General features: G+C 42.5%; 1 protein-coding gene across 8 annotated transcripts; it reads left to right on the plus strand.

The window, feature by feature from the left end:
* Nucleotides 1-23,555, plus strand: LOC102384305 (histidine ammonia-lyase). 8 transcript variants are annotated; one of them, XM_006031776.3, is made up of 20 exons: nucleotides 4-407; nucleotides 843-903; nucleotides 1,032-1,059; nucleotides 1,635-1,709; nucleotides 1,808-1,880; nucleotides 2,006-2,072; nucleotides 2,198-2,235; nucleotides 2,323-2,448; nucleotides 4,816-4,955; nucleotides 7,285-7,332; nucleotides 8,655-8,802; nucleotides 8,913-9,008; nucleotides 9,317-9,375; nucleotides 10,000-10,080; nucleotides 12,003-12,068; nucleotides 12,149-12,314; nucleotides 18,503-18,637; nucleotides 21,081-21,189; nucleotides 21,292-21,361; nucleotides 22,826-23,555. In XM_006031776.3, the coding sequence occupies exons 1-20, from the start codon at nucleotides 161-163 to the stop codon at nucleotides 22,979-22,981; spliced, it is 1,989 nt and encodes a 662-aa protein (XP_006031838.1). In that variant the 5' UTR covers nucleotides 4-160; the 3' UTR covers nucleotides 22,982-23,555. The 8 variants fall into 8 exon arrangements, 4 of the variants coding, with proteins under 4 accessions (XP_014379226.1, XP_025069217.1, XP_025069216.1 ...); XR_003095909.1 differs by lacking the exons at nucleotides 21,081-21,189; nucleotides 21,292-21,361; nucleotides 22,826-23,555 and adding exons at nucleotides 19,565-19,632; nucleotides 19,759-19,819 and having other exon boundaries at nucleotides 1-407; nucleotides 18,558-18,637; XM_014523740.2 differs by lacking the exons at nucleotides 21,081-21,189; nucleotides 21,292-21,361; nucleotides 22,826-23,555 and adding exons at nucleotides 19,759-19,867; nucleotides 19,970-20,307 and having other exon boundaries at nucleotides 2-407.
* The last annotated feature ends 3,148 nt before the right edge of the window (nucleotides 23,556-26,703 follow it).

The following is a 26,703-nucleotide window of genomic DNA, read 5'->3' on the forward strand; positions in this document are numbered from 1 at the left end:
ACAGACGGATGTTTGGGGGTGGATTTTTGCCTTTTTGCCTGATTGGAGCATTGGGATCCTGTCAGGTGTTCTGCTTTTCAGGCTAAAATGCATAGTGAAGACAGCTGCTTGATATTGGAGCTGTTCTCAGTGGAGGGGCAAAAAGAGACAGAGGCTAAGTATGCCACGGTACACAGTGCATGTCCGAGGGGAATGGCTGGCAGTGCCTTGCCAAGCTGGTACTAACACGATCAGATGGCTGGGAGAGGAAGCTGTGAGACGTTACATGAAAAACAAGCCTGATAATGGGGGCTTTGCCTCTGTAGAAGCAGTAAATTTTTTTGTTCGGAGATGTAAAGGCCGTGGCTTGTTGGATCATGATGATGCCGTGGAGGGTGTCCTAGAGGACAATGAGTTTGTTGAAGTTGGTAAGCAACCCCAAAATGTTTAACTACGCAGCAGCTGTGCTTGCATAGGAGTCGGTAAAGTGTGTGTATTTATCTGAAAAGTTCTACTGTATTTCTGTGGTAAACCAAGTTTAAGTCTGGTGGGAAAATACTATATGCAATCCCAGTTTAGAGAGCCAGGTTTTAAATTCTACAGCGTGCCCCATCTGGTTAGGTGGATTAGGGGTTGAGTGTTCAATATGGCTTGGATTTTTTTAGATGTTTTCTAGAGTTTCTGTGTGCGCAAACTATGAGCACATTTAATGAGTTTTCTTAAAAGCATACAAAGGTATCTGGGTGGCTATAAGTTTAATATTCTTAATGGTTTATTATGACTAATAACAGAATGTTCCCATCTGGCAGCACAGAACTGGAGAGTGTTTTCATTCTATTTGTATCTTATGTTTTTCCTTCTAGTTATTGAGGGAGATGCAATGTCTCCAGATTATATTCCATCTCAGCCGGATGAAATTTATACGTATCCTTTACTAAGATTTATTTTTTTCATCTTGCAATTGTCACATGCACAAAAATAGAAACACTGTTCTTAGAAACTAGTCGTTTCTTAGGCTTATGCGTCCCTTATTTTCCTTTATGCATCTTCAGATATAGCAAATACCGAGAACCAGGAAAGGTAGGAATCAATAGTATTCTTATTAAAAAATGCTCATATTCTAGTAGTTTGTTGTTGGTTTGGTTTTTGTGTTTTTGTTTTTGTTTTTTTGGGGGGAAAGGGGGTTCAAAAAGGAAGTGAAGTGAAATCCTCTGAACAGTGACGACCTGATTGCTTTTTTGCCCTGTCAGTGTTCAAAGAAAATACAGTGTCTTTATTTGTCTATGGGGAAGAAAGACACAGACCCCACAAGATATTTCAGATTGCTTGGCTTGTTTGTAATATGAACTACATTAGCTTTCAAAGGACTCGGTCAGTTCTACAAACATTAATTATCAAGCATTATGGTAATTACTACAGGGAACAGTTTTCACCAACAGTACAGCAGAAGCATTTTGCTCAGCAGTAAACTGCTGCAAAGATCACCTGTGACTGTTTAATGCACAGTGTCAACCATTTGTATTTTGCTGGTATTTTTTATTAGCATTGTTGTTATGTGAGATTGTGGGTAAGCTCCGTATCAGAAAAAGCTCACTCTTGAGTTTTCGTTTAGAAACTTCATATACACACATCTCTAAGAAATGTCTGTTGTGTAGTATATTTCTTTAGATGGAGACAATTTGACAACAGAAGACTTGGTCAGTTTGGGGAAGGGGCTCTACAAGATCAAGGTAAAGGATTTGAAAAGAATCTGACTTTTGTATGTTTTTGTTTATTCTTGTGCGATTTTTAAGTAGAGGAATAAATAAATGGTGACTGTTTTTCCTAGCTCACACCTCGAGCTGAAGCTAAAGTCAGACAATCAAGAGAGGTTATTGAAAGCATTGTAAAAGAACAGACAGGTATTTGCACTCCCCCCCCCCCCCCCCCCCCTCACTTTTTTTTGTCTCTTTTCCCCCTAATCATTAATTTTGTGTCAGTTTAAATGACTCTGAGTCCTGTTCCTTCTCTGTAACATCTGTTTCAGTTGTTTATGGAATCACTACTGGCTTTGGGAAGTTTGCCCGGACTGTCATTCCAAACAGTAAGCTCAAGTACGTTGTCCATACTTCCTTATTTATTTAAGAAAATGTCTGGAAAAGACCTCTGGATCATTTCAACAGTTTATTTTTAAACATTGCCTCTTGTTTGTTTTTTAAATGTTTTTTTTTCTTTGTAGGGAACTCCAAGTGAATTTAGTTCGCTCCCATTCTGCAGGTAGTAATAACATTGATTTTGATAGTTTCCTCATCTATAGTGTTATCACAGAGGTTTATAACCTGGAGGTCATTGCTGTCATTGCAGGTGTTGGGAAGCCTTTGAGCCCAGAGAGATCTCGCATGCTTTTGGCTCTAAGGATCAATGTCCTAGCAAAAGGATACAGTGGGATATCCCTGGAAACTCTGCAGCAAGTTATTGATGCATTTAATGGTAAAAGGCTGTTTAGAAATGTAATACAACCATTGCTTTATTATTTATGTGAAGGTTGTAGCAAGAGAAACCAACAAACATTGTAGCCCCTTTGTAGTAGACAGTGCATAAGCTCAGTTAGAGACAGTCCATTACATTTGTGAGTAGGTCGCAGAGGCAAAGGGTGGGAGAAAAGCATGCAGGGAACAGGGTATTGGGAGCTGAAGCTTGGAGGCTCTGGATAACCTCCCTGCCCAAGATATACGAGGAAGTCTGCTGCAGAACCATAGGCTGAATCGTAGTCCAGTCTCTCAAACACTAGCTCAGTCCCTGTGTGCTCTAAAAGTAGACTTACAAATGTCGGAGGGGACAGGAGTATCTAGTGGTGGCATGTCCCAGAGGAGCTAATTTGCTATGGAGACGGGGACTGGAAGAGCGAAAAAATGGGACCAATGTGATGTTTAGGGGCAACACTCATTCCCCAGTGCTTCCCTTCTTCCACAAAGGGAGAATAGTTCCAGTTATCACCAGTTCCATCACTATGGCTATTTCAACTTAGTTTTCACCTTTGTTTTTCTCCTATAGCAGTGGAGCTGGTCTGACATGGAGCTCTGCCTTTTTCAGGTTATGTTTGGATTGGAAAGTTCACACCTATTGGAAAAGTGGCGAAGGAGCCTGGACTATATATAGCATAACACACCATTGTTAGCAGCCAACAGTGACTTTGGGTATCCAACTTGAGATATCTGCTAAGCGGTCTGAGTTTCTTGTTAGTGCTGAGGACCAGCCCTCTGAAAATCAGAGTTCTTTTATTCCCTCAAGTAGGGAATAAAAGAACCTGTAAGTGAGGTGAACATCCCTAGTGGTGTGTGAAATCTTGGTTGCTACAGCAATAGCAAATGGAAATGCTATTGTTGTAAAAGGCATATGTGCCTGTCCATTGCAACTCACTATGTACAGGGATTTTTAAAACCTTTCGACATCAAACAGTTTGGGGGTAAAACTTAGCATATACGTTTCTGTCCCAAGGATGAGATTTTTTTTTTTATCATACATTTTGAAGCTGTAGCATTTAAAAAGTGTAATGATTGGGTTTCCTGTTGGTTTATAACTGACAAGGAGTCTTATTCCAAGGGAGAAAGACCAGATGGATTGCCCTCGGAAATTAACTTTCTAAAAAACGTGATGCTCACTGATCTTGGGGTTTTGTTTGGGGTTGTGTTTTTTTAATTAAAACCATCTAACAGTACTTCTGTGTGCATGTATGTGAACGTGTGCCTACAGTGTGGTGGCTGATACCTCAGTCTTGCCACTACAGCAATAAGGTCCACTTACATAAACATCTGAAATGAGGTGGTGAGGATACTCTGGGGGGTTGCCTCAGGACCCTGTTTTAATGGCCAAGGTTTCACCATGGGTGCACAAATAGCTACTAACAAGCCTTTGCTGAAGAGTAGGGGGATGCCTTGTGGGAGAGATGTGAAAACTAAGAGGAGTAAGATGGTAGCATAGAAGGTCTATCAAAAGAACACGGTTAGGCTTTCAGCAATACATGGCCAGTTTAAAGATGAGTGGGGATGTCATTTGATTTCATTTTCCTAAAGAGGATTCAGCTCTCAAAAATATGATAAGTACTCCCCTGGTGTGTGTGTGTGTGTATGTACATGTGTACATACACACACTATAATTATAATACCATCTCCAAAGGTTGATTGAGATCAGCTACAGTGGCCTATTGGCTCATTCTTGCCTTGTCTGAGGGTTAAAAAAATGCTCCATGCTGCAAAACCTGTAATAGGGAGCTGGGTAGATAGTCACAGCCTTCAGGGACTGAAGCTCCATCCCAGATTTGTTCAGACAAGTACATGATGCCAGTATGATCTGTATTTGGACTGAAATTTCCAGTGACTTAATCAAAGCCATGTAGTATTTGAGTGAGTTCCAGTTTTTAAAGGATTCCCTTAGGATGAGCCCTTTAACATGATTAAAATAAAAATGTGTCTTTTCTGTTAGTCCCCACCCCATAATTTGGAGATGCTGTGACCTATCTGATGTTTTTCCATTCCATATAGAGCTGGGCTTTCAACCTTAACTCTTGGCTTCTTGTGTTTTTATGGGATTAAGGTACTTTAAAAATCAAAACTGTAATAGGTTTGCTGAATAAATCCCAGTTGTGTTTTTTCTAAACCACAGCTATTTTATGGAACTGCAAACAAATCCCAGTTTGCTCTGGAAGAGAAGAATGGTCAAAGTTTTTTATTTAATTGGTCCATATTTCAGTATGCAACTACAAGGTTACCTGGGGAGGATTCTTCCACTTGTGTCTTTGTTTTCAAGAGATGATGGATGGCAGCTCTAACAAAAAATGGATTTCTGTTTTCTCCTTAGCATCTTGCCTGCCTTATATACCCGAGAAAGGAACAGTTGGAGCCAGTGGAGACTTAGCCCCACTTTCTCATCTTGCCCTGGGGTTAATAGGAGAAGGAAAGATGTGGTCCCCAAAGAGTGGCTGGGCTGATGCTAAATATGTAAGATATTGGTGATCAGTACACTTCACCTGTTTCCTTCCATTGGCTTTGGTTAAATAATGGGTATTGTGGGAGGATAGGAGAGAATTTCTGATCAAAAACCACACTATATTCAAAACATTTAAAATCTTGTGTATTTTGTGCACTTCTGACTTATGATTGAAGTATTTGTTTCTGCAATGGACATTGACTTTTAGGGCTGCTGCCAACATTAGTTTGCTGTACAGGACTAATACTATGGAGAAAGGTAAAACATAATAACAGAATATGCAAACTCATGCATCCTGGATTTGCCACCTTGGGTATTATGTTAATGCCTTCCGATACATGATCTTTTGATACGCAGAAGAACTATGATGCAAGATACTACAGGTACTAGGACCCGGTGTGGTGAAGTGGGAGTCCCTGGCTAGCCACAGGGCTAGCTTCCCACCTGGCTCTGGGCACACCGCCCACCTATCTCGTCTGCCATGCCTTGTTGGTAATTAATTAAGTTGTTTGTTAAGGTGGGAGACTGTCCATTGTACACCCTGATACTGGTGGGCTATCCTTGGGTCCGTTCCACTCCTATACCGTGGCCCAAGCCTTGCGGATGGCATCTCAGGCAGTTAGCTCAACCGTCGCCTTCGCCCATAAGCTCTAGCCCCCAACCCTGGGGACCTTCAGCTTCCGTAAGCTCTGGCCCCGTCTCAGGCCCAGTCAGGACCCCAAGCTTCTTAGCTCTTTGTGGGCGTCTCATGGTGGGCCTCTGGCCCTTTTGACCCTTTGGTCCTGGCTCCAGCATTTACCAGTTGAGTACCTCAGCAGGGTTTTCGCCTCCTGCCTGCACTTATGGGTTGGGGTCCCCCATTCCCAGCTCATGTGCTCCAAAAGCGTGCCTGGCCCCCAGCAGGCTCAGGCGACTCCAGAAGCTTACCTGGCATACTCTAGTCTGACGTTACAAGTAGCCCACCTGAAGGTGAGGGCTGGGGTTAAGGCGCTGCTACTCGCCTTTCACTGGGGCGATAACTGGCCTGGCATTTCCTGGGGGGTCCCATGCCACTGAGAGCCCCACCAGGCCACCCACTCCCGGCAGGGTGCAGTTTTAGGTCATGCCCAGGACCAGGAGCCTCCAAACCATCCCCTACAGCTCCTGCCCTTACCTCCAGGATGTTGCATGGAGCCTTGCAGCTAAGCAATGTTACTGCCTGCTCCCAGCAGCAAATTACCCTGTTTATATAGGCAGCCATGGATCTAAAATGGCTGCTGCAATTAAGCAACTGCTGGTTGCTGGTTCGGCCCTTGAAGTGGCAGGTACCAACAGTGTTCTGCCATACCTGGGTAGAAAGATAAGATATAATGTTACATTAGCAAAATTTCTGAAGCTAATGAATCCGCCATCTTAAAAACATCAGCTTTGTCCCACCACACCTGAGATGATTCCTCAAGAGAAAGGATTATTGGTGTGGTTTCCAAGTAAGTAAAGACTCCAAGGTGACTCCAGACCTGAGGAAAGAGGTGTTGCTAAGATTTCTTCCAAGATTATAATGGTGTTAAGTAGATAAATTTCAGTAAATACATGACTTAAATGTATATTGTTTTCAGTGGATTAATTTGAGTTGAAAGGAATACTTTCAGAATTATGAAGCCCATTCAGCTGCATTATGAAAATCTATTTTTAAAAATTGTATTCCATCACTGCCATGATAGATCAGTGCTTTGATCCATCCATGAATATCCAAAAAGACAGGGATTTCTAAATCTTTTTCTGTTCTTTACTGGCTAGTACTTTTATGGCTTCATCGATAGTTGAAGTAGAACAGGGCACTTCCCCCAAATCTGCTGATTCCCCATCCAGTAAATTAACCCTAGACTGTCCTTTCTTATTTCAGTGTCCTGGCTGCTTCTGCATCTTTTGTGAGAAGCTGTGCAGTCTCTCTTGTGTTGTTACTTCTTATCTTCTCCCAGTCTTTCACAGGTTTTGTTCTTTCAGTTGAGGGGATTTGGATAGGATTCTGATTGCATTTAAAGCAAGACTGTTCCCTAATTTTCTGTAAGAGTTTTTTTCAGGATGTGGAATAACATCATTACTCCTTCATGGGCTTGGACAGCAAACTTTCCAAAGCACTTCCAGACTTTTCTGACTGGGGAATGAGAGTACTGGACAGGACTCTACATTGACCAATAGCTTAAATGTCTATATGCCAAAAATTCCCCTTTTCCTTTCTTGTGCAGTATTGTAATCTGTTCATTAACAAAGCCAAGCCGAAAGTTGAACTGTTTTGCTGATTTCATGCAACCAAATACTTGAAATGCATTTGTATTAAATCTTTAATAAACTACTTTACAGGTGTTGGAAGCCCATGGTCTGAAGCCAATTACCTTGAAACCAAAGGAGGTAAGAAAAAAATGTACTGCTGCCAACTGGTGACAACCCAACCTACCTAATCAGTTGTTGCTTCATGTTTATGATGCCTATATTTTAAAACTGAGTTGAATTAATGATTATTTTAAATCAAGTTTTAGAAGGGAATTACATATTGGGCATGGGGAAACATACCAGAGACCTCATTCTGGGATAAAAGCTATATCCTGCCTATATGTTAAGGTTGCACTGTTGGAACTCTGTCCTTCTATCGGTGGTAAATGCCATTCATCCACACAAACCTGATGAAGAATGCTTTGCATTCAGAAGCTTGTCCAGCTTTATCCCAAACATGCAGTTTGTCCTATAAAAGATATCACCCAAAATATTCTTTCTGCTCACATCATTTCTGGACTATCACAGCTACAGTATCGCTTCATCCACATGCACATTTTCCATTGTCAGTGATTCCTGGGATAGCCATCAATGGAAGTTACTCTAACTCTCACTGATACAGACTGACTCTAGTCAGGAGCTAAAGTGGTATAATACTAGTGTGTACACATCCCATTTTCATAGCTACTATAAAGCAGTGCAAACCATCCTCTCGCTGTTATTCCACACAGCACCAGACTCTGCAGAACTGACCTATCTGGTCACTCTTTTAAATTTCACTGCTTTGGAGTCATCTCAGCCATCTATTACCAGAAATATAGGATTTTTAGATGGATTTTTGCTGCCGTGAATATAAATATATGTTTAAATTTTAGATGATGTATTATGGGGGCCAGAAGATATTTTGATTTGGTAGCTGATAAAAAGAAACATATTTGTGACTTGAAAAACACACATTTTAAAGATGTTCACGTGCACTAGCCAGCATTTGCACGGTACAGATATTTACTGGCGTGAACGTATGAATCTGTTTACTCCATAAAACCCACAGTGATAAAATCTTACTAGGCATCTAAGCATAAACTTTTGTGTGCATATGTGATACTCTTGCTCTAACAGTAGAGCATAGTCATTGTGTAAAGCTCACCGTACCTGCAGCAAGAGTTCTAATCTAATGTCCACTAAAGCTAGTGGGAGGTCTCCCATGATCTTCCTAGGCCTAGTGGTTGATGCATACCTAATTTTTAAAAATTGCTATGGTTCAAGCAATTGGTGGCTTATCTATAATAAAAATTAGCAGAGACCTGAGATAATTAGCATCTGTGTACCTTTTCTGATTCCGCTTAGGACAATTTAGGAAATTGAGAAAAAGCCTTTCTTTCACTGGCACAGGGCATGAGAATTAAAGTAACAAACTGCAATGGGCTTCCTTCAAATAAAAGCCTGCTGTCTTTTTGAAGGGTCTGGCTCTTATCAATGGAACACAGATGATCACCTCTCTGGGATGTGAAGCAGTTGAAAGAGCCAGTGCTATTGCTAGACAAGCTGACATAGTGGCTGCGCTTACACTTGAGGTCCTGAAGGGTACAACTAAAGCCTTTGATACTGGTTGGTACTGAATTTTTAATGTACTTCATTTCCTGAATGTTCATTTGCTCCTGTTGGCAGCAGTTAGTGAAGAGAAGGCTAGAGGGTAAAGATCACTTTTGTTCTAATAGATATTCATTCAGTGCGTCCACATCGGGGGCAGATGGAGGTGGCTTTCCGATTTAGATCGCTTTTGGATTCGGATCACCATCCATCAGAAATAGCAGGTGATTAAGCTTTCTTTCCTGCCTGGCAAGATGACTGTTTGATGTATAGGGCAGTCTGAGGACTTTCAATGATGCATGTAATTTTTTAATTCAAGAACTCTTTTTTTTTTTTTTTTGCGAGAGTCACACATTTTTTGCAAGAGTCCAGGATGCATATACAATGCGCTGTTGTCCTCAGGTAAAAAGTAATTTTCCCCTCCCTCATGCAAGGATAGGCCAATGATGCTGAAATCCCAATTTCAGTTTAATATCAATTATGTGTTGATGTAATTTTTTAATTCAAGAACTCTTTTTTTTTTTTTTTGCAGAGAGTCACAGATTTTGTGACAGAGTCCAGGATGCATATACAATGCGCTGTTGTCCTCAGGTAAAAAGTAATTTTCCCCTCCCTCATGCAAGGATAGGCCAATGATGCTGAAATCCCAATTTCAGTTTAATATCAATTATGTGTTGGCCAACTCCTTTAAATTACGTTATCTTATGGTTCTCTCCAACACGTGTAGATCTTGTGCTGGGTCCATGTTCAGAAATGAATTCCATATGTGATGAACTCTGTCCGGCGCTATTAAAACAAAACTCTTCAGACAGTCAGTCATGGGAATCAGAAGGAGTTAAACAATGCTAAGATTTCTAAGACAAGGGGTTTTCTAAGTTTAACTCCCTAAGAACATTTACTGCACTACAGTCTATTGGCTAAACTTTAATTACCATTTATTTTCACTAAGAAGATGTTGTTATAGCTAAGGAGAAAACTAATGCCCACAGGTGAAGCAGATACATTTGTATCATCATCATCATCGTATTAAGTCAGCTCTGAAGACTATAGTATGTCCAGCATCCCCAAGTTTTCATGAAAACGAAAATCCTTAGCCGTCTAGAGGGGCAGAGTCTGAGCACCATAAAGCATGGGTGCGCTGCTAAACCATGGAGTTACTGAAGGTCAGCATCCTGAAGATGAGTCCACGTAGAAATGACCTCTTGTTTCTTTTAGGTCCATGGTGTGGTGAATGATACAATAGCTTTTGTAAAGGGCATAATCACAACTGAAATTAATAGCGCAACAGACAATCCTGTATCCTTCCATTTGTTTGGTTTTTTTATAAAATTTTGTTTGGTTCCTTTTTTTCTTCCTTCTAAATAAATATTTGCGAACAAGGTAGTAAATTCACTGTAGACCTTCCAGTCCAGTGGGCCGCCAAGGTTGCCAACAGCCCACATATCTGGTATAAATATGGTGGCCCTGAAGTAGCAAATCACTTAGTCAGTGGGACTACCTACGCTTTAAAGCAGGAGTGTCAAACTCATCTGGCCTCATGGGTCCATGGTCCTCAGGGGCCAGATGATAGGGGTGTGCAAAGCGGGCCCTATTCAATTTGGATTCGGATTTGGCCTTTATTAGGAACAGTGATTCAGTTTGTTGATTTGGATCACTGTCCCTGATTCGATTCGGCTGAATCCAAATCTAAAGATTCGATGCTGATTCAGAGAAGTTTTTTCTACAAAGCTTGAGGTAGCAGGCGTGACTCATGATTTTTGCGATGCTGGGGTGCATGGAGTGTCTCACAGGCATGCAGAGGGGGGCGCCCTCCATGTACTTGGCAGACGGGTCTGTCGGGGAGTGCGCAGGGAGCTCCCCCCATGTCCCTCCGGCTCAGCGATCGGCCACAGTGGGACCCCAGGTGCCCCTCCAGGCCCAGGAGGCAAGCTGGGTGGGTGCAGGGGTGCAGGGGAGCCTCCAGGCCCAGGAGGCAAGCTAGGTGTGTGCTCCCCCAGCAGACCCAGAAATGGGTCTGGGGGGAGCACATGAACCCCCCCCGTGGTCATGTGGGATGTTCCATGCGCCCCAGCATCACAACACTCATGAGCCCCTGCTACCTAGAGGTTTGTAGAAAAAAAATTTAAAGCTGTGTCTATATCCGAATCTCCAAATCTCTCCGAATCAATTTGGAGGGTTCCAATTTGATTCGGAGAGATTAAAGGGTCCTCTGATTTGATTCAGATTCAGAGATTTGGCCACCAAATCAGGCCAAATCTCTTTTGAATCAAATTAGGGACTGAAGCTTTGCGCAGCTCTACTAGATGAGTGCCACGGGGCTGGTGCGTGTGCTGGATCAGGCTCATGGACCCCATACCTGCATGCCTGATCCAGTGTAGGGTGCATCTGGGATGCCAGCCCAACCAAGTGCCATGGGCAGCACAGCCTGGGCCTCAGCCTGAGCAAATGTCATGGGCAACTCAGTCCAAGACGGGCCCCAGCCAGCGCTATGGGCTGGGGTGGACTCAGGATGGGCAGAGTGATGCAGTTGCACCCCACTTTGATTCTTGTTTCACCCAGAGTTTAAAACTAACTGCCTGGCAATGGCAGTAGTAATGAAGACCACTGAGGTCCTGGCTCATTATAATACACGTGATTCCTTCTAAGCTCTTCATTCCACAGGTGTTAACAACCCTCTCTTCCTCTTAATAGTCTTGAGTGGTTCCACTAATCAAGCTAGCCTTTGCTCTGCAATTCTGCTGTCTGTTTGCTGCTCCCTGTAAAGTAGCTTCTATTTCAGAGCCTTGCTTTTAACTCTGGCCTGTGGGCCGGAGGTTCAGCACATCTGGGTTAGACGAGCATTGGTCGGTAATTGTTTAGATCCTGTGGATCCTTCTTTGCCTCCGGGCAAAGAAATGGATTCAGTCACTCTCAAGGTCTCTTCCTGTCCCATTTTCTATGATCCTGTCTCATCCATTTTATAAAAGACTCTCTTAAGCGGTATCTCTTTAATGAAAAAGTTGGGGTCTGGGTTTGGAGTTTGGGGTTTTTTAGCATTTTCTGAAAAGTGAATGTGCAGGTGTGATAGTGTGTGTGTGTGTGTGTGTGTGTGTGTGTGTGTGTGTGTGTGTAAAAAGCACCTATTCTTTCTTCATTCAAGTAGGGTATTCATATTCTTCAGAGATATATGTACTTATGAAATGCTTTATTCATGTTTGCACCTTAACTTAGTTTTAAAGATGGTTTTTGCTGACAGGGGAGAGACTGTTTCTGGGGGAAATTTTCATGGTGAATACCCTGCAAAGGTAATTAAGCATTTGTTTGAATGTTATTTTCAGATTTGTTTTTTAAATAGTTGATTAAATAGAGCACGGTTTTCTCCTAGGCTCTGGACTACCTGGCGATCGGTGTTCATGAACTAGCTGCAATTAGTGAAAGGAGAATTGAAAGACTCTGCAACCCCTCACTCAGTGAGCTGCCTGCCTTTCTTGTCACTGAAGGTGGTCTGAACTCTGGTTTCATGATTGCACACTGCACAGCTGCAGCCCTGGGTGAGTTCATTAAAGGCTTAAGCAGTATTGACAAGGGGGCAAATTAGAAAGTTCATTTTACCTTGGGGACTGAGTTAGTGGGGATGTCCCTATGAAGCAAGGGGCAGATCCTTTGTGGGCTTGACGCATACAGCCTTTGGGCTGTATCCATCTTGGGGAGGTGGGTCATCAGGTCTGCATGGTTTCTCTGTGGCCAGAGGACTTGTATCAGGATCTGCCCCATAGGGCTCCTCACTGTTTCTCTGAGAGCTGTCGTGCTGTCATGGCCAGCACTCATGGAGTTTCTGCTCCTTACCTGCCATCCAATTTTTGCTTTTTGAATTGTCGTTTGGTGCACAAATCAGCAGCAGAGTGGTGATGTTAGCTCCTACATACTGGCCATGCTGACACAGTAGTTCTGGCAGCTGTGTGAAGAATCTCTGTGGACTGTATTTGGAGGTAGGTTATCCAGATCTGACACACCAACTCATTTAAGTTTGTTACCCATGCTTTACAGTAGGGGTGTCAAGGATATAGGCTGGATCCAGCCTGTAGTGCTGTATCATCTGGCCTCTAGTGCTGACTGAGGGTCTTGGACTGAACCCACATGCTATGTAAGACGTGTCAGACTGGCCGTATGCGTGCATGAGAGACTGGGTCCAGGATGTAAACTACACATGGCACCCATACCAAACCAGAAATCTCCTCAGAGAAATGGCTCTCAGCTCTTACAAATAATGCTTGCTTCCCCTTACCTCCAGATATCCAGATGTTGGGTCCTGAATGTTGAGTACAGCTGCAATTATTTAGAATCACAGGGCTGGTTCCTGCAATGAATTATGCATGTACTTAGCATTAAGCATGTGAGCAGTCCCGTTGATTTCAATGTGGACACTTATATTCCTCCCTCTTCAGAGAGTTGGTGACTTCCCACCCACTTAATGAAGCTCTGCATTCTTAAGGCTCAGTATCTTCATCTGACAGCCAGATACATAAGTTAGTCCAAAGTCCTATAGGATCTTAAGATTTCCAGGCACAGTACAGTAAGGACCAACATAAAGGTGAGCATATTATTTCTGGAAGAGATGAGGAGAAAGTGAAAAGAAAGGGAAGAGAACAGGCAAAGGAATCAAGGATGGTAAATAAAAAAGGGCTTAGTTGTGCAACAAAAAGGTCCACTGTTATGTTTGTGTAAGGGAATTCAGAAATAAATGACTCCAGCCACAAGTGTGGGAAAGAATGCTGCCAGGTTAGCAAGCATGGAATGTATTGTGAATGTAAAGTAATGCTATGCATTTAGTTCCATTAACAGATTCAACACATTCACTCAAGCCCACAAACTAAATAAGTGTAATGAGAGCTGCCTCTCAGCTCCCCACAGGCCTTTTCTCAGTGGTGGTCAGTACTTTGCCCCTCTGAATCCCCCAGTTTGAAGACCTTGACGATCTCATCAAGTTCAAAAACACAAGATTTGTGAGAGATGCAAGGCTTTTTTTGGTAAATCTTTTATTGGATCAGCGTATAGTTGGGAAAGATGTTGAATGAGCTTTCAGGCATCAGGGACCCTGAGACCTGAGGAAGGGCACCTGATGTCGGAAAGCTTGTCCAACAGCTCTCAGCTATGCAGTTAGTCTGGTAAAAGATATCTAAAAGAGCCTTGTCTCTGTCATATTTTCTGGACCATCCCAGGTACAACAACTCTGGAAAACTACCTCAAATTTTGTGAGCATACAAAATACAGAAAGCCTATATAACAGGAGGTTCTTTGGGGATCCAATCCCAGACCTACATGACTATTTACACAAAGGTACACATTATCTGTGTTTCATCTCCTAGTCCCTATTCCAGGGGAGGCTGGTCCCTATGGTCTTAAAAGCAGAGTTTTGGCAACAATAAAGTGCTCTTTTATAAAGAGGGTTAAGGCAACTATAATTCAGCCCTTCTGAAAGTATTTCCCCTTTAGAGTACACATTATCAGGCTGTTTATCATTTTTCATTAGATAGCTTGAGAGCTTTTCTCCTGGATTTTTAGCAGACTTTCTAAACCTTTTGTATGAGTCCTCTCTAAACCTACTACTCTCAAATACATCTTCTAGTGCACAGTGTTCTAGGATATTCAGTACATATTCTAGTACCTTAGACTCAGGTGCACCGCAAATAAAAGATATTATTGATAGATTCGTAGATTGATAGAAGTTTGGGCCAGAAGGGATGTTAGCAAATGATCGAGTCCAACCCTCTGCACTGGGCAGGAAAGAACACTGGGGTCAGATGACCCCAGCCAGGTGTATGTATGTCTAGCCTCCTTTTAAAGACCCGCAAGGTAGGGAAGAGCACCACCTCCCTTGGAAGCCCATTCCAAATGTTGGCAATTCTTACCGTAAAAAAGTTCTTCCTGATGTCTAACCTAACTCTGCTCTCTGTCAGTTTGTGGCCATTGTTCCTAGTTACTCCAAGGGGTGCCCTGGTAAACAGAGCATCTCCTATTCCTTGCTGTCCCCCCCGATGTAGATGGCCACAAGAGCACCTCTCAGCCTTCTCTTGCAGAGGCTGAAGAGATCCAGGGCACTTAACCTCTCCTCATAGGGCTTTGCTTGCAGGCCCCGAACCATACAAGTGGCCCTCCTCTGAACCCTCTCGAGGTTGTCCATATCCCTCTTGAAGAGTGGCACCCAAAACTAGATAGGTCATCTCGAACTCTTTATCCCCCTCTTCCTTTGCCCCACTTTCCAGGCATCTGTTCCATTACCATGTGAATACCTAGTTCTCTCCATTCTTCAAAACTGTCCTCCCACTGAGGACTTGGCTGACAACCTTTCCAGGCATGTTGCCTTTGGTAAAGGCTGTTCCTATTCTGGGATTGCTTGCATTCCTCCACCACATGTTTCATTACCTAGGAGCTATAAGAAATTGTAAAGGATGCATTGATTGACTAGTGCAGCAGGTACTATGAGCTTTAGTGTGCCTTGACATTAGCCTAGATCCTCTCTTCCTGGGTAAGAACCTTAGCAGGTTTGCTGTGAAATGAGTAGAATGTTATGGACCAAGGTAGTTTCAACTATCTTTTCTTTAACCCCTTCCTTTTAAGGTATGAAGCCATCTTCTGAAATCACCTGCTGAGGTGCAAATCCACTATCATGCTGCTTTGCACTTGCATGTTACAGTGAATTGCTTTAGATCAGAGGTGTAAAGTATTCATCTGGCTTTGACTTCTTCAGAGCACCTAGTTGATTGCAGGACACCAACCAGATAAGCTTCATCAAAGCTAAGACGTATCTTGTTGATGAGGGAGACCTATTCAGAATCTGTCCCTGTTTTTTAGTAGGATTTTGTTAAGTTGGCCTTTTCCATTTTTCTAGACTGAGGATAAAACAAAATGCTGTGCATTCCTGATAAACACAATGCTGGTCCTGAAGTAATAGATGGGGTAACTAAGGAGCTCTGCCCCCCCCCCCCCCCAAAAAAAAAAAAATATCCCAGTGATATCTTCTAGATCCATAAGCATAGTGGACCTCAGGGATCTCTGGGCCTCCTTATAGTAGCTGGTGACTCCATCTAGTAGTCCAGTGCAGAAACCAATACCAAACCACATGACATCTTGGAAATCACAGTTCACATATGCAGCAGGAACAAATAAAAAGTTAAATAATGTGTTATTCCAGGAAAGGGGTAAATTGGAAGGGGAGGAGAACTGACAGTGGAACCAAGGTTGTTAAATAAGCAAGGACCCATCTCAACCCTGCAACCAAAATAAGCCCACAAACAAATTCAATAAAGTGAGAACTTTACATACATTACATGTACTCCTATACATTCAGGAGGCAGGGCTGGAGTTTCATGTGGTATCTCTTGGTAGGAGACTGCCAGCCCTCCCTTCCAGACTCTGGCTTCTTGTGCAGGGAAGGACTACTGCATTCAGCACTGGCTTTCAGTCAGCATGGGCACAGCAAAATACTCCTTATTGTTATGTGTTGTTATTTTTTTTAGCTCTCCCTGTTCATCTCCAGTGCCTTTGTATGTAAGTCAGCATTAACCGTTCTCCCAAGCATATTGAGCAAGATGATTTCAGCTGTCACTTCAGAAGTTCTTGCACCCACATTTGCCTGCCACCTGCTTAGCTGGAAATTCTGATCACAGCCTTCATGTCAACCTAACTTGCAGGACTACAGCATTGAAGGGGGTGGAGTAGAGGAAGCATCCCCATCGGGCACAGAAGGGTACAGGGAAGAAGGAAGGGGAACTGCTCAAAGCAGCTGAACTGCTGCTGCTGTTCCCACCTCCTTGCTCTCTTTCTCTGAGGTTGCTTGAAGTGCTGCTTTGTGCAGCTGTTGTGATTGGCTCCTCTACCCCAGAAAGCGGGCAACAGGAGCAGGCAGCAAATCAAGTAGGGATTTTCAGAAGTTTGCAGGAGGCCAACATGTTTTATGCCATCATGAGATTGGCTTCAGTCCCAGTCTGAATTCTCAGCCAAAACCCAAGTCTTGGCAACACTGCTAGCCTCTTTGCGGGCAGCTCTGTTTGGTCACACTGTTTTTACCAAGGTCAGCTCATAGAGTCAGCCATGTGCAGGCTTTCAGGAGCCTGCTGTTGTTTCCTCAAGCATGCCAACTGGCTTGTGGCCCAGTGCTGACAAGCTGCGTGTTGCTCTCCTGCACCTGGGAAGAGAGCATCTTGGTTGCAGTCAGTCAGTGTTGCTCTTGGAGCTCTGGAGCTCCCCAGCTGGCAGGGAGGCTGTAGCTATATTCTATTTGAATGGCTTCTAAGTGAAAAATCTGGGACCAAATGGAGCCTGAGCACTGTGAAAAGAGCTTCATTTAATCTCTCCTCAAGTGAGAATGGATTTTACCAACTGAGCCCCCTCCTGCAAGTACAAATGTTTGGTTTGATCCTACAATCCCTTCTTAGTCAAAAACTCTCATTACTATTGGGGAAGTTTCAGGGGAGCCAGAATTGTGTGACTGGGCCTGTTGTGAGTTTTGCAATGGGGTATAGACAGTACAGTCTTGAAACAGATCAACCTGCTCTTGGGATGATTGAACCAACGGCTGTGATCCTTGATCTAGCACCAGGGGAGGTTGACATTCACAGAGAGAGTTTGCACAGTGCTCATTAGAAATGGCTTGCTGCATCAGCTGATAGTCTCAATCATTCCTCTAGCTATACCTTGGATAGTATGTTGGACAAAAAGAAACTGGATAAACTGATCCCTTTGGAAATGCCAAAATGCTTGTTCCTGAAGCAGCAGACAAGACCATTTTCCAGACCTGTACTACTTCCACTGTTCAAGCTTGCTTCTGTGTTCTTCAGGGACTCTTTTACAACTGCAAGTTTGTTAGACTTGACCCCCGCAAACCATACACTGCAAGAAATGAGGTTCAGCTAGAAAGGGTTGATGTGAGGTGGTCAGAAACTGAACTTGTGCAAGAAGAAGGAGAAGACTGAAGGCAGCTCTAGACTATTTAGCTGGAATGGGCCAAATGGGGAAACAGAATTATTTAGTTTTAAAGTATACAAATGTTCCCACTCTAGGCCAGATATCCCAAGGCTTAGTACCAAAGGAGCTGGAAGAAAAAGTAGTCCTTGTATTTTCCTGGTTCTGGTGTCAAAATAGAGTGCTGTGGTCCCTACCATAAGTTAAAACATCCTCATGGACATTTGAAGAGTTCATTCCGCCAGTACTGTAGCAAGGTTGGTGCCAGTGGGCACCGTGCATCCTAACAGAAAAGGGTGCCAAATAACATAGAAGTAATGGTACGCAGCAGCACATAACGGGGCACTCTACATATGACCTACATCGGGAATCAAAGTTTGAATTTTTGGCTTGTAGAGATGGTCTGGCCGTCCCTTCTCTCTCTCAGGAATATTCCAGTGGCTCCCAGGCAGAATGGGGGTGGACAAGCAAGAAGGGAAGTTTACTGCTAAAACTGGGTTTGATATATTTTGAATTAGTTCTTCAAATAAATTTTGCTTTTTATAGTTAGTTTCATATCAGCATCTGAAGACCCCTAATGACTGCCATCTGTAGAGGCAAAATAATAGATACAGCAGATGACTTGGTCAAGCCACAGCAGTGCTGCACACTTGCAATGCTTCATTGTGTGCACTGAATTAGATGTGTTTCTCACTGCAGCATCTTTCAGATATATCTGTTGTTTCTAGCACCTCTTTGCCTACACAGTGTACCATTTAGTCACGTTGGACTTTTGCAGTTTCTGAGAATAAAGCCTTGTGCCACCCCTCTTCTGTGGATTCTCTCTCAACCAGTGCTGCTACAGAGGATCATGTGTCCATGGGAGGATGGGCTGCAAGAAAAGCCTTGAGAGTTATTGAACATGTTGAACAAGGTAAAATTGAGACCTGATTGTACAGAGATCTTTTGTATCGTAACTGGATTAAAACTAAGAATGATTCCTTCTAAATGTCATTATTTTAAACAAGTAGACACTTTGGTAATGCCAAAAATGTTTTTAAGGTAAGTTCTTAAATAGTTAGTTCTACTCAAATCTCTTTCTAACAGATATGATTCAGGTGAATTGCATTGAAACAGAACTACTTAATAATATGACAGTCAGCCAACATTTTTCCATTCTTCATTAATTAGAGATTAAAATGGCATCTTTTGACGGTAAAAATTTTAGTTGTTGCTGGAAAGACATTAACAATATATAGCACAAAAACAGCATATGTACCTTGGCTTATATAGGTTTACACCAATGGGTGCTTCAGCAGTCAGATTCTATAAAATACAAAATATTGTTTGACATGCTCAGGAAAGTGAATGTGCAACTGAAGAATACAATATTTCTTTGATAAAGTTTTCCTTAGATTAATTTGGCCCTTATGAATGTGAGGGATTCATTCCACTAGTTAGTCAGGTGAGAGAAGGACAGAGGCTGTGCAATTTTTTCCAGTACACATTTGTTTGAAAACTCTTTTCATGCTGCCAAAGAGCTCTGTGAAGTGGGCACAAAGGAACTCCAGACCTGAACCCCCAAGTTCCCTTGAGCGTTTTAAACCTGGATCTGACTTTTACAGCTTAGGCCCATCTCCATATTTCATCTGGCCTTAAGGCTGCCTCTGTTATTGGGTGTTGAAACAGAGATAATTTGAGAGGTATTTTTAGGAGCAGTAAGCATCTATCACAGCTAAGTACAAAAGGAACTGTGACTGCCTAGCACCTGGAAGAATCACACTTAACATCTCTGAGCATCCAAATAAGAGACTATTTAAAAGTGCTGGACTTTTGCCTCTGTTTTCCTGTTTGTAAATAGGCCTCTTATCTGGCTGCCTTCCCCAGTATGCCACATGGATCAATTAGTATTTGCATAGCACTGAAGAGGTGAGGACCTAAGTATGATCAATAATCATACCACACTCCAATTAGAAATGTTCTTCAACTGTAAACTCGTAATGAATTGTACATCCTGAAAATCTCTGTCCTACCTTTCGCTGTTTGGTTTCCTAGTGTTGGCAATTGAACTTCTTGCAGCCTGCCAGGGCATTGAGTTTCTACGCCCCTTGAAAACAACTACCCCATTGGAGAAAGTCTATAACCTTGTGCACTCTGTTGTAAGGTACCATCAAATAAATGTTTCCCAGAGGTTACAGTTTTGAAGCCCTGCTAACTTTGGTGGTGGTTAATGTTTGGCCAATGTTCTCAACTTGTCTCCTTTCAGGCCTTGGATGAAGGATCGCTTCATGGCTCCAGACATTGAGGTGACTCACAGGCTCCTTGTAGACCAAGAGGCATGTGTTGATATTCGGCATTTGTACAATAGAATTGATCCTTTAGGAAGGACCGTGCCATTTTCCCTTTAAAATGTCCCTCAGTGTTATCTTTCACAGAAAGAAGAGTATTCTTACCCTTCCATGTGCAGTTTTGTTACCAGATCTTCTGAAGAAAACATATGGAGATTGTTTGGGTTAGAGCAGTGATTTTCAACCACAGTGCCATAGCACCTGAGGGTGCTGAGAGATCCTTTTAAGGGAGACACAATTCCTCACAATATTAATAGTGCTAGGTGTGCCAATGGCTAATGGTGTTTCAGCAGTCAGATTCTATAAAATACAAAATATTGTTTGACATGCTCAGGAAAGTGAATGTGCAACTGAAGAATACAATATTTCTTTGATAAAGTTTTCCTTAGATTAATTTGGCCCTTATGAATGTGAGGGATTCATTCCACTAGTTAGTCAGGTGAGAGAAGGACAGAGGCTGGGCAATTTTTTCCAGTACACATTTGTTTGAAAACTCTTTTCATGCTGCCAAAGAGCTCTGAGAAGTGGGCACAAAGGAACTCCAGACCTGAACCCCCAAGTTCCCTTGAGCGTTTTAAACCTGGATCTGACTTTTACAGCTTAGGCCCATCTCCATATTTCATCTGGCCTTAAGGCTGCCTCTGTTATTGGGTGTTGAAACAGAGATAATTTGAGAGGTATTTTTAGGAGCAGTAAGCATCTATCACAGCTAAGTACAAAAGGAACTGTGACTGCCTAGCACCTGGAAGAATCACACTTAACATCTCTGAGCATCCAAATAAGAGACTATTTAAAAGTGCTGGACTTTTGCCTCTGTTTTCCTGTTTGTAAATAGGCCTCTTATCTGGCTGCCTTCCCCAGTATGCCACATGGATCAATTAGTATTTGCATAGCACTGAAGAGGTGAGGGCCTAAGTATGATCAATAATCATACCACACTCCAATTAGAAATGTTCTTCAACTGTAAACTCGTAATGAATTGTACATCCTGAAAATCTCTGTCCTACCTTTCACTGTTTGGCTTCCTAGTGTTGGCAATTGAACTTCTTGCAGCCTGCCAGGGCATTGAGTTTCTACGCCCCTTGAAAACAACTACCCCATTGGAGAAAGTCTATGACCTTGTGCGCTCTGTTGTAAGGTAACATTAAATAAATGTTTCCCAGAGGTTACAGTTTTGAAGCCCTGCTAACTTTGGTGGTGGTTAATGTTTGGCCAATGTTCTCAACTTGTCTCCTTTCAGGCCTTGGATGAAGGATCGCTTCATGGCTCCAGACATTGAGGTGACTCACAGGCTCCTTGTAGACCAAGAGGCATGTGTTGATATTCGGCATTTGTACAATAGAATTGATCCTTTAGGAAGGACCGTGCCATTTTCCCTTTAAAATGTCCCTCAGTGTTATCTTTCACAGAAAGAAGAGTATTCTTACCCTTCCATGTGCAGTTTTGTTACCAGATCTTCTGAAGAAAACATATGGAGATTGTTTGGGTTAGAGCAGTGATTTTCAACCACAGTGCCATAGCACCTGAGGGTGCTGAGAGATCCTTTTAAGGGAGACACAATTCCTCACAATATTAATAGTGCTAGGTGTGCCAATGGCTAATGGTGTTAGGATTGACAAGATCAACTCCAGTATTTTAAATAGGAATCTATAGTGTCAAAAACATTTTGGATCTGCTGTGGTCTTTCTGAGTTCTTTGCAACAGAAGAATTGCTTTATTATTTTTCAGTAGCCAAGAAAACAAGTGAACGAGCTGGCAAGTGAAAGAGGGTGCCTTGAATATAAAAAGATTGAGAACCACTGGCTTGAAGTTTTAAAGTGACACGTACATTTAAAATGATATATTAAGAAACACATTTCCTCAATTGTTTTCTTAAGAATGGCTTAGATAACAGAACTTTACAGATAAAGATCGAAACTCAGTTTTTAAACTTCCGGATGGCAGGCCCTACATCCATGCCAAACTCAACTGAAGACAGCAAGACTCTGGGTGCTGGTCAGGCAGAGTGGATCCACTCTTCTCATTGTTTTTGTGGGTCCAGAATCAGGGAATAGGAAGGAAAGAAGGACAGTCCTATCCTCAGCATGAGAATGAAGAGGAAAAAGCATTTACTGGGACATCTATTAACACAGGCCAGCTGTTTGGGTTTTTTATACTATTAAAATAAAAATCAGAAGAATTAGAAAGAGAAGTAGGTACTGATCAGACTCTTTGCAACCCTATAGACTCTAACAATCTACCTTTCTCACAGTCTTAGAGGAGTCAAGGGGAAAAAGGGAAAACCTTTCAACTTCTAGTTTCTCTTGTAAATTCCACTCCAGCATCTTCTCATATCTGCTACCAACAGCAATGCTTTCCTTCTTCTCTGGCATCCACCCACTCATTCTAAACAACTTTCGCTGCTTGTGTGATGAGGGTGATTTCCAGTAAGGCATCCCTAATATCCCTTATCTCTCCTACTTCATCATCATCTTCATCATTTGGGCCACCAGAGAAGGTGCAGATCTCCAAAGTGACAACACTAATCCTGCCTCTCTGGGGCAGTGGTCATTTCTTGTCCCCTCATACTTGTGCTCACGTGTCTCAAATAAATCTCCAGTCACCATCTCAGAACTTTTGCCTATTTCTGGGGTTCACATGCTTATTTATAACTTCTGGTTATTCCCCTGTACTGGTTGCAGGGAGGTTTCTAAACTTGTGTATTGACATCTAAGTAGAAATATGAAGTCACTCAGTCTGTATTCCTGACTGTCATTTCTCTTTCTGTCCTGTAGGTTTGGAAAGTAGCTGAACCTTACATTGAGAAATACAAAAGAGAACATATTCCTGAATCAAGACCCACTTCACCTACAGCTTTTTCCTTGGGTTCCTTGATGGTAAATGATAAATGTGTTGAGCAGGAGGATAATGATGTTCAGGAAAAGCTTTAAACATTCAGTTAAGTCTGATATAGAGAAACATTCCTTCCAATGCTTCCTTTGAGGGACATTATTTCATGCCCCCAGAAAAATCATATTTATGTCAACGAATTGATTGAAAATCTGTGGATGACTGAGAAATTATTTGCCAGTTTCCCCACCTGTAATAAAGCAGTGTGGCGTTATAGAGTGGTTTAAGTTGAATAGGACGTATTGCAACAACAAAACTTAAAACGGTTGGCTAAATTAAAACATATTTGTAAAACTGATGATTTCAGGGGACTTGCATCTACCTGTTCCAGCTCTGAATTTGGACAAATGAGATTAAAGATGGTACAATTGGTTTCAGTAGCAATATGCCAAACCCTACAGTACTTGCCTGGGTAAAACTTCTGTGAAAGTCAATGGGATCTTAGTTGAAGTGCTGTGTGATTTGGGTTAATGCTTTTATTTACTATGTATAAATATAGGTGGAACACACTTCTTCATATTATGTAGTTGGTAACTATAATTGCAGAATTTTATTGGGTTACCACTTTCTTACTGATTGAATGTTATTTAAATAAAAATAAGTTCTTCCTGTGAATAAACCTAGTTATTTTTGTAATTTGCTCACGTGCTGCAGTTGGTATAATACAGTTTTTTCATTCCAGGGCTTTGCAGGTGGAGAAAGCCAAATTGCTTAATACTTTACCCTACTGAAAATTAAAAAAGGATATTTTAAGCAAGTAATTTGATTTTGGTTTTGATTCTGTTCATCTTAAACAGAATTGTGTCACCCTTCAGGAATGGATATACTTTTTGTTTCTTTTTCTATTCTCATTGATGTCAGTATAATTGAGGATTGGAACCAAGCGACCTCAATTTCATACTTCAGTCGATCTGGATGGTCCCACTCTTGGGTCAGCGGCCTTTCTGACATTCTGCATTCCAACAGGACCAGAGTTCTTCTTGGTTACCTTTATCCCTATCTGTTTTACATCTCTCTCAAACATAGTGCTGATTAAGTGGAAGTTAAATACTATGTTTACTCAAATACAAGACCAGGATTTTTGTCCAATCAGCATGGGGGAAAAAAGACCCTTGCCTTACATTCACATATAAGGAAACTTTATTAACTAGATTGTCTAGCATTAAACTGCTGCCAAAAGCAGCATGTGCTCAGTAAATGGAAACCGACTATGAAGCTGATTAAATGCAGCCAACACTGAGCATGATTATAAAACACACGACCCACATTTGGCAAATATGGATGGAAACCTACCGCAATGCCAGGTGAGTGCTTCTGAATAAGATATAGAATAGTGTCCATTAAGCACAGTCCCCTTAACTGCCAATTCTTTTTCAAAGCATGGAGAGCCACTACATTGCATACACTTTGACTTCCTCTTCATTCTCACAGCTGAGCTATGCCTTTCTTTCCCATTTCCAATGATTCCTGTTCCTTCACCATCCTTAAATGTCTGGCAAATGTCACCGTATGGGGTCCCAAACAGTTCACCCCAAATCGCTCTGTTGCCCCCTCTCTCAGCCTGTTGCATATGATTCATGTGGCCCTGCCTTCCATGAGATGAAGCCAGACCAAGTTGTCTTGTGTCTCATCTGCATATACATTTTTGGAGCATCCCAGGAATCATGACAAGAACACTCTGTTGCAGTCATGAGTCAGGGTCTAATTAGCACATGCATGCTTTGTAGGGGATATCTGCAGTACACACACATATTGAGCAGTTCTGAGCTGTGGAGACCACCTTGACTTGAAATGCTGTTGACTCTGCTGGGGTCCGGCCCACTTAACTATATGGTAAATCATGAGCTTTTTGGTTTTGAACTAATATGCATAGTTCGCACTATATGGGGAAGTGGTGTTACCACTAAGGCAGTGTTTTTAGTTGCACTTGGGTATAACTGTTTTTCTGGCATCGGGTACTACCTGCAGAGGTAATGTATTCTTAATCTTCCACTTGCTGCTGGAGTGGGAAGATCCTGGCTTTATGCCCACTTTATGGAAATAGGAGGCACTTCTCCAGCTTGCTCCTGCACCCTTATGCCTGAGGGCAAGCAAAACTTGGGGGCATCCAAACCCTGAGCTTCCAGGCTTGGTCCTGCACATAGGATTCCTGCCAAAGGATTTGGAAACATCTGAAGACCCAGGTGTGGCAGAGGATATTTGCCAGTAGTAGGGCCACTTGTGGTTCTGGGTCGACTCAGGTTTGGAATTGATTTGGCTTGGAACACAAAACATCCCCACCCCACCCCCTAACAAAGTTTGTACTATATATAAGTAGGTGCCAAAGTGCTGCTTATATAAATGTGTTTATGGAGCACCTGTGCTAAAACTTGCAGCAGTTTCCCAAAAAGGTAACATTCATCAATTCTGCATGAACTAAGTCTATAGGCAGTACATTCAAACTACTACACCTATGTTTAGTTTCAAGGTCAGTGGCTGCATCTACACGAGAAGCTTGTTACTACTGCGCAGTAGCATCATGTGGCAGAAAGCATGACATGATGCTATTGCACACTAGAAATGAGCTACTGCACAATCAGCCTGACCTAGAAGCCATTCAGTGATATTATTGCGCAGTAACTCTGGTTACTGCTCAGTCACTTAGTGCTTGTGTAAACAAGTACTAAATGACTGCATTGTAATGACTGAGCAGTCAGTGTCTCATGTAGACGTGGCCAGTGTTTTCAAATTTGCTTCTCACTTCTATGGACACAGGGAAAGCAGGGTCTGAGAGCAAGAAGTGAAGGAAGAGGCTGCAGGGGAAAGAAGATGGGGGAAGGCAGAGGGCAAAGGGGACACCTGAAACACCCCCAGATTTATTTTTGCTGCTGTAGCAGTGGGATGGAGACAAATTCAAGGCAAACCTCCAATAACTAGATTTTATACCTGTAAAATTATAATAAATTAAAAATTTTCCTAATGTAGAATTTAATTATTGGGGGGGCTTGTCCTATAATCAAAGTAATTTTATGTTTGAGTAAATGCAGTATTTCTATTATAGTGGCAGCACCTTCAAACATCAGCAAAACTGAACTGGTAATGATATGAAATGCTGTGATGTTAACAATGAGATAAACTCAATTCACATTGTAAAGGAAATACAGCTAAAACAAATATAGAAAAGGTCAGGGTCAATTTTCATGTGCCTCTGTATATGTGCCACTTTATTTTATGTTACAATGAAAATTGAAAGCAAAAGATCAGTTCAGAAAAAGTGGAAGGAGGGTGGGCAGCTTAAGGTTTGGGAATGCTATGGAAAGGGGAGCTGAACTGTAAGAAAAGGGGGCTTGGACCACCTATGGTTTTTAGAGGACACAGATTTTAAATTCCATGGTTCATCAGATATCTGCAGGGAGTAAGTAGGGTTCCATACACTGTTCAGGAGGTCAGGATGTAAAGGGTATGACTATTTTGCCAGCACTGTACAGTAACTCCAGGCCATGTCGACATGCCCAAACCCATTTTAAACTGGCAAGTACAGGGGTAATAGCAGGCGCGCTGCAGTGGTGGTGGTGGTGGGAGGAGTGGGTCTGGGCCCCCACGCAGGGGGGGAGGAGGCTTGAGCCCGAACTGGGAGAGAAGCTGGGCCAATGCAGCAGGGGGAGCAGTGGGCCTGGGCTGACCCAATGGTGGCAGTAGCGGTGGTGGGGGAGGGAGCAGTGGGCTCGGAGCCAACCGGGGCGGGGAGGGGGAGGAGTAGGCCCAGGCCCAAGGCGGGAAGAAG

This window comes from Alligator sinensis, unplaced genomic scaffold (genome assembly GCF_000455745.1).
Source record: "Alligator sinensis unplaced genomic scaffold, ASM45574v1 scaffold154_2, whole genome shotgun sequence".
Classification (NCBI taxonomy): Eukaryota; Metazoa; Chordata; order Crocodylia; family Alligatoridae; genus Alligator; species Alligator sinensis.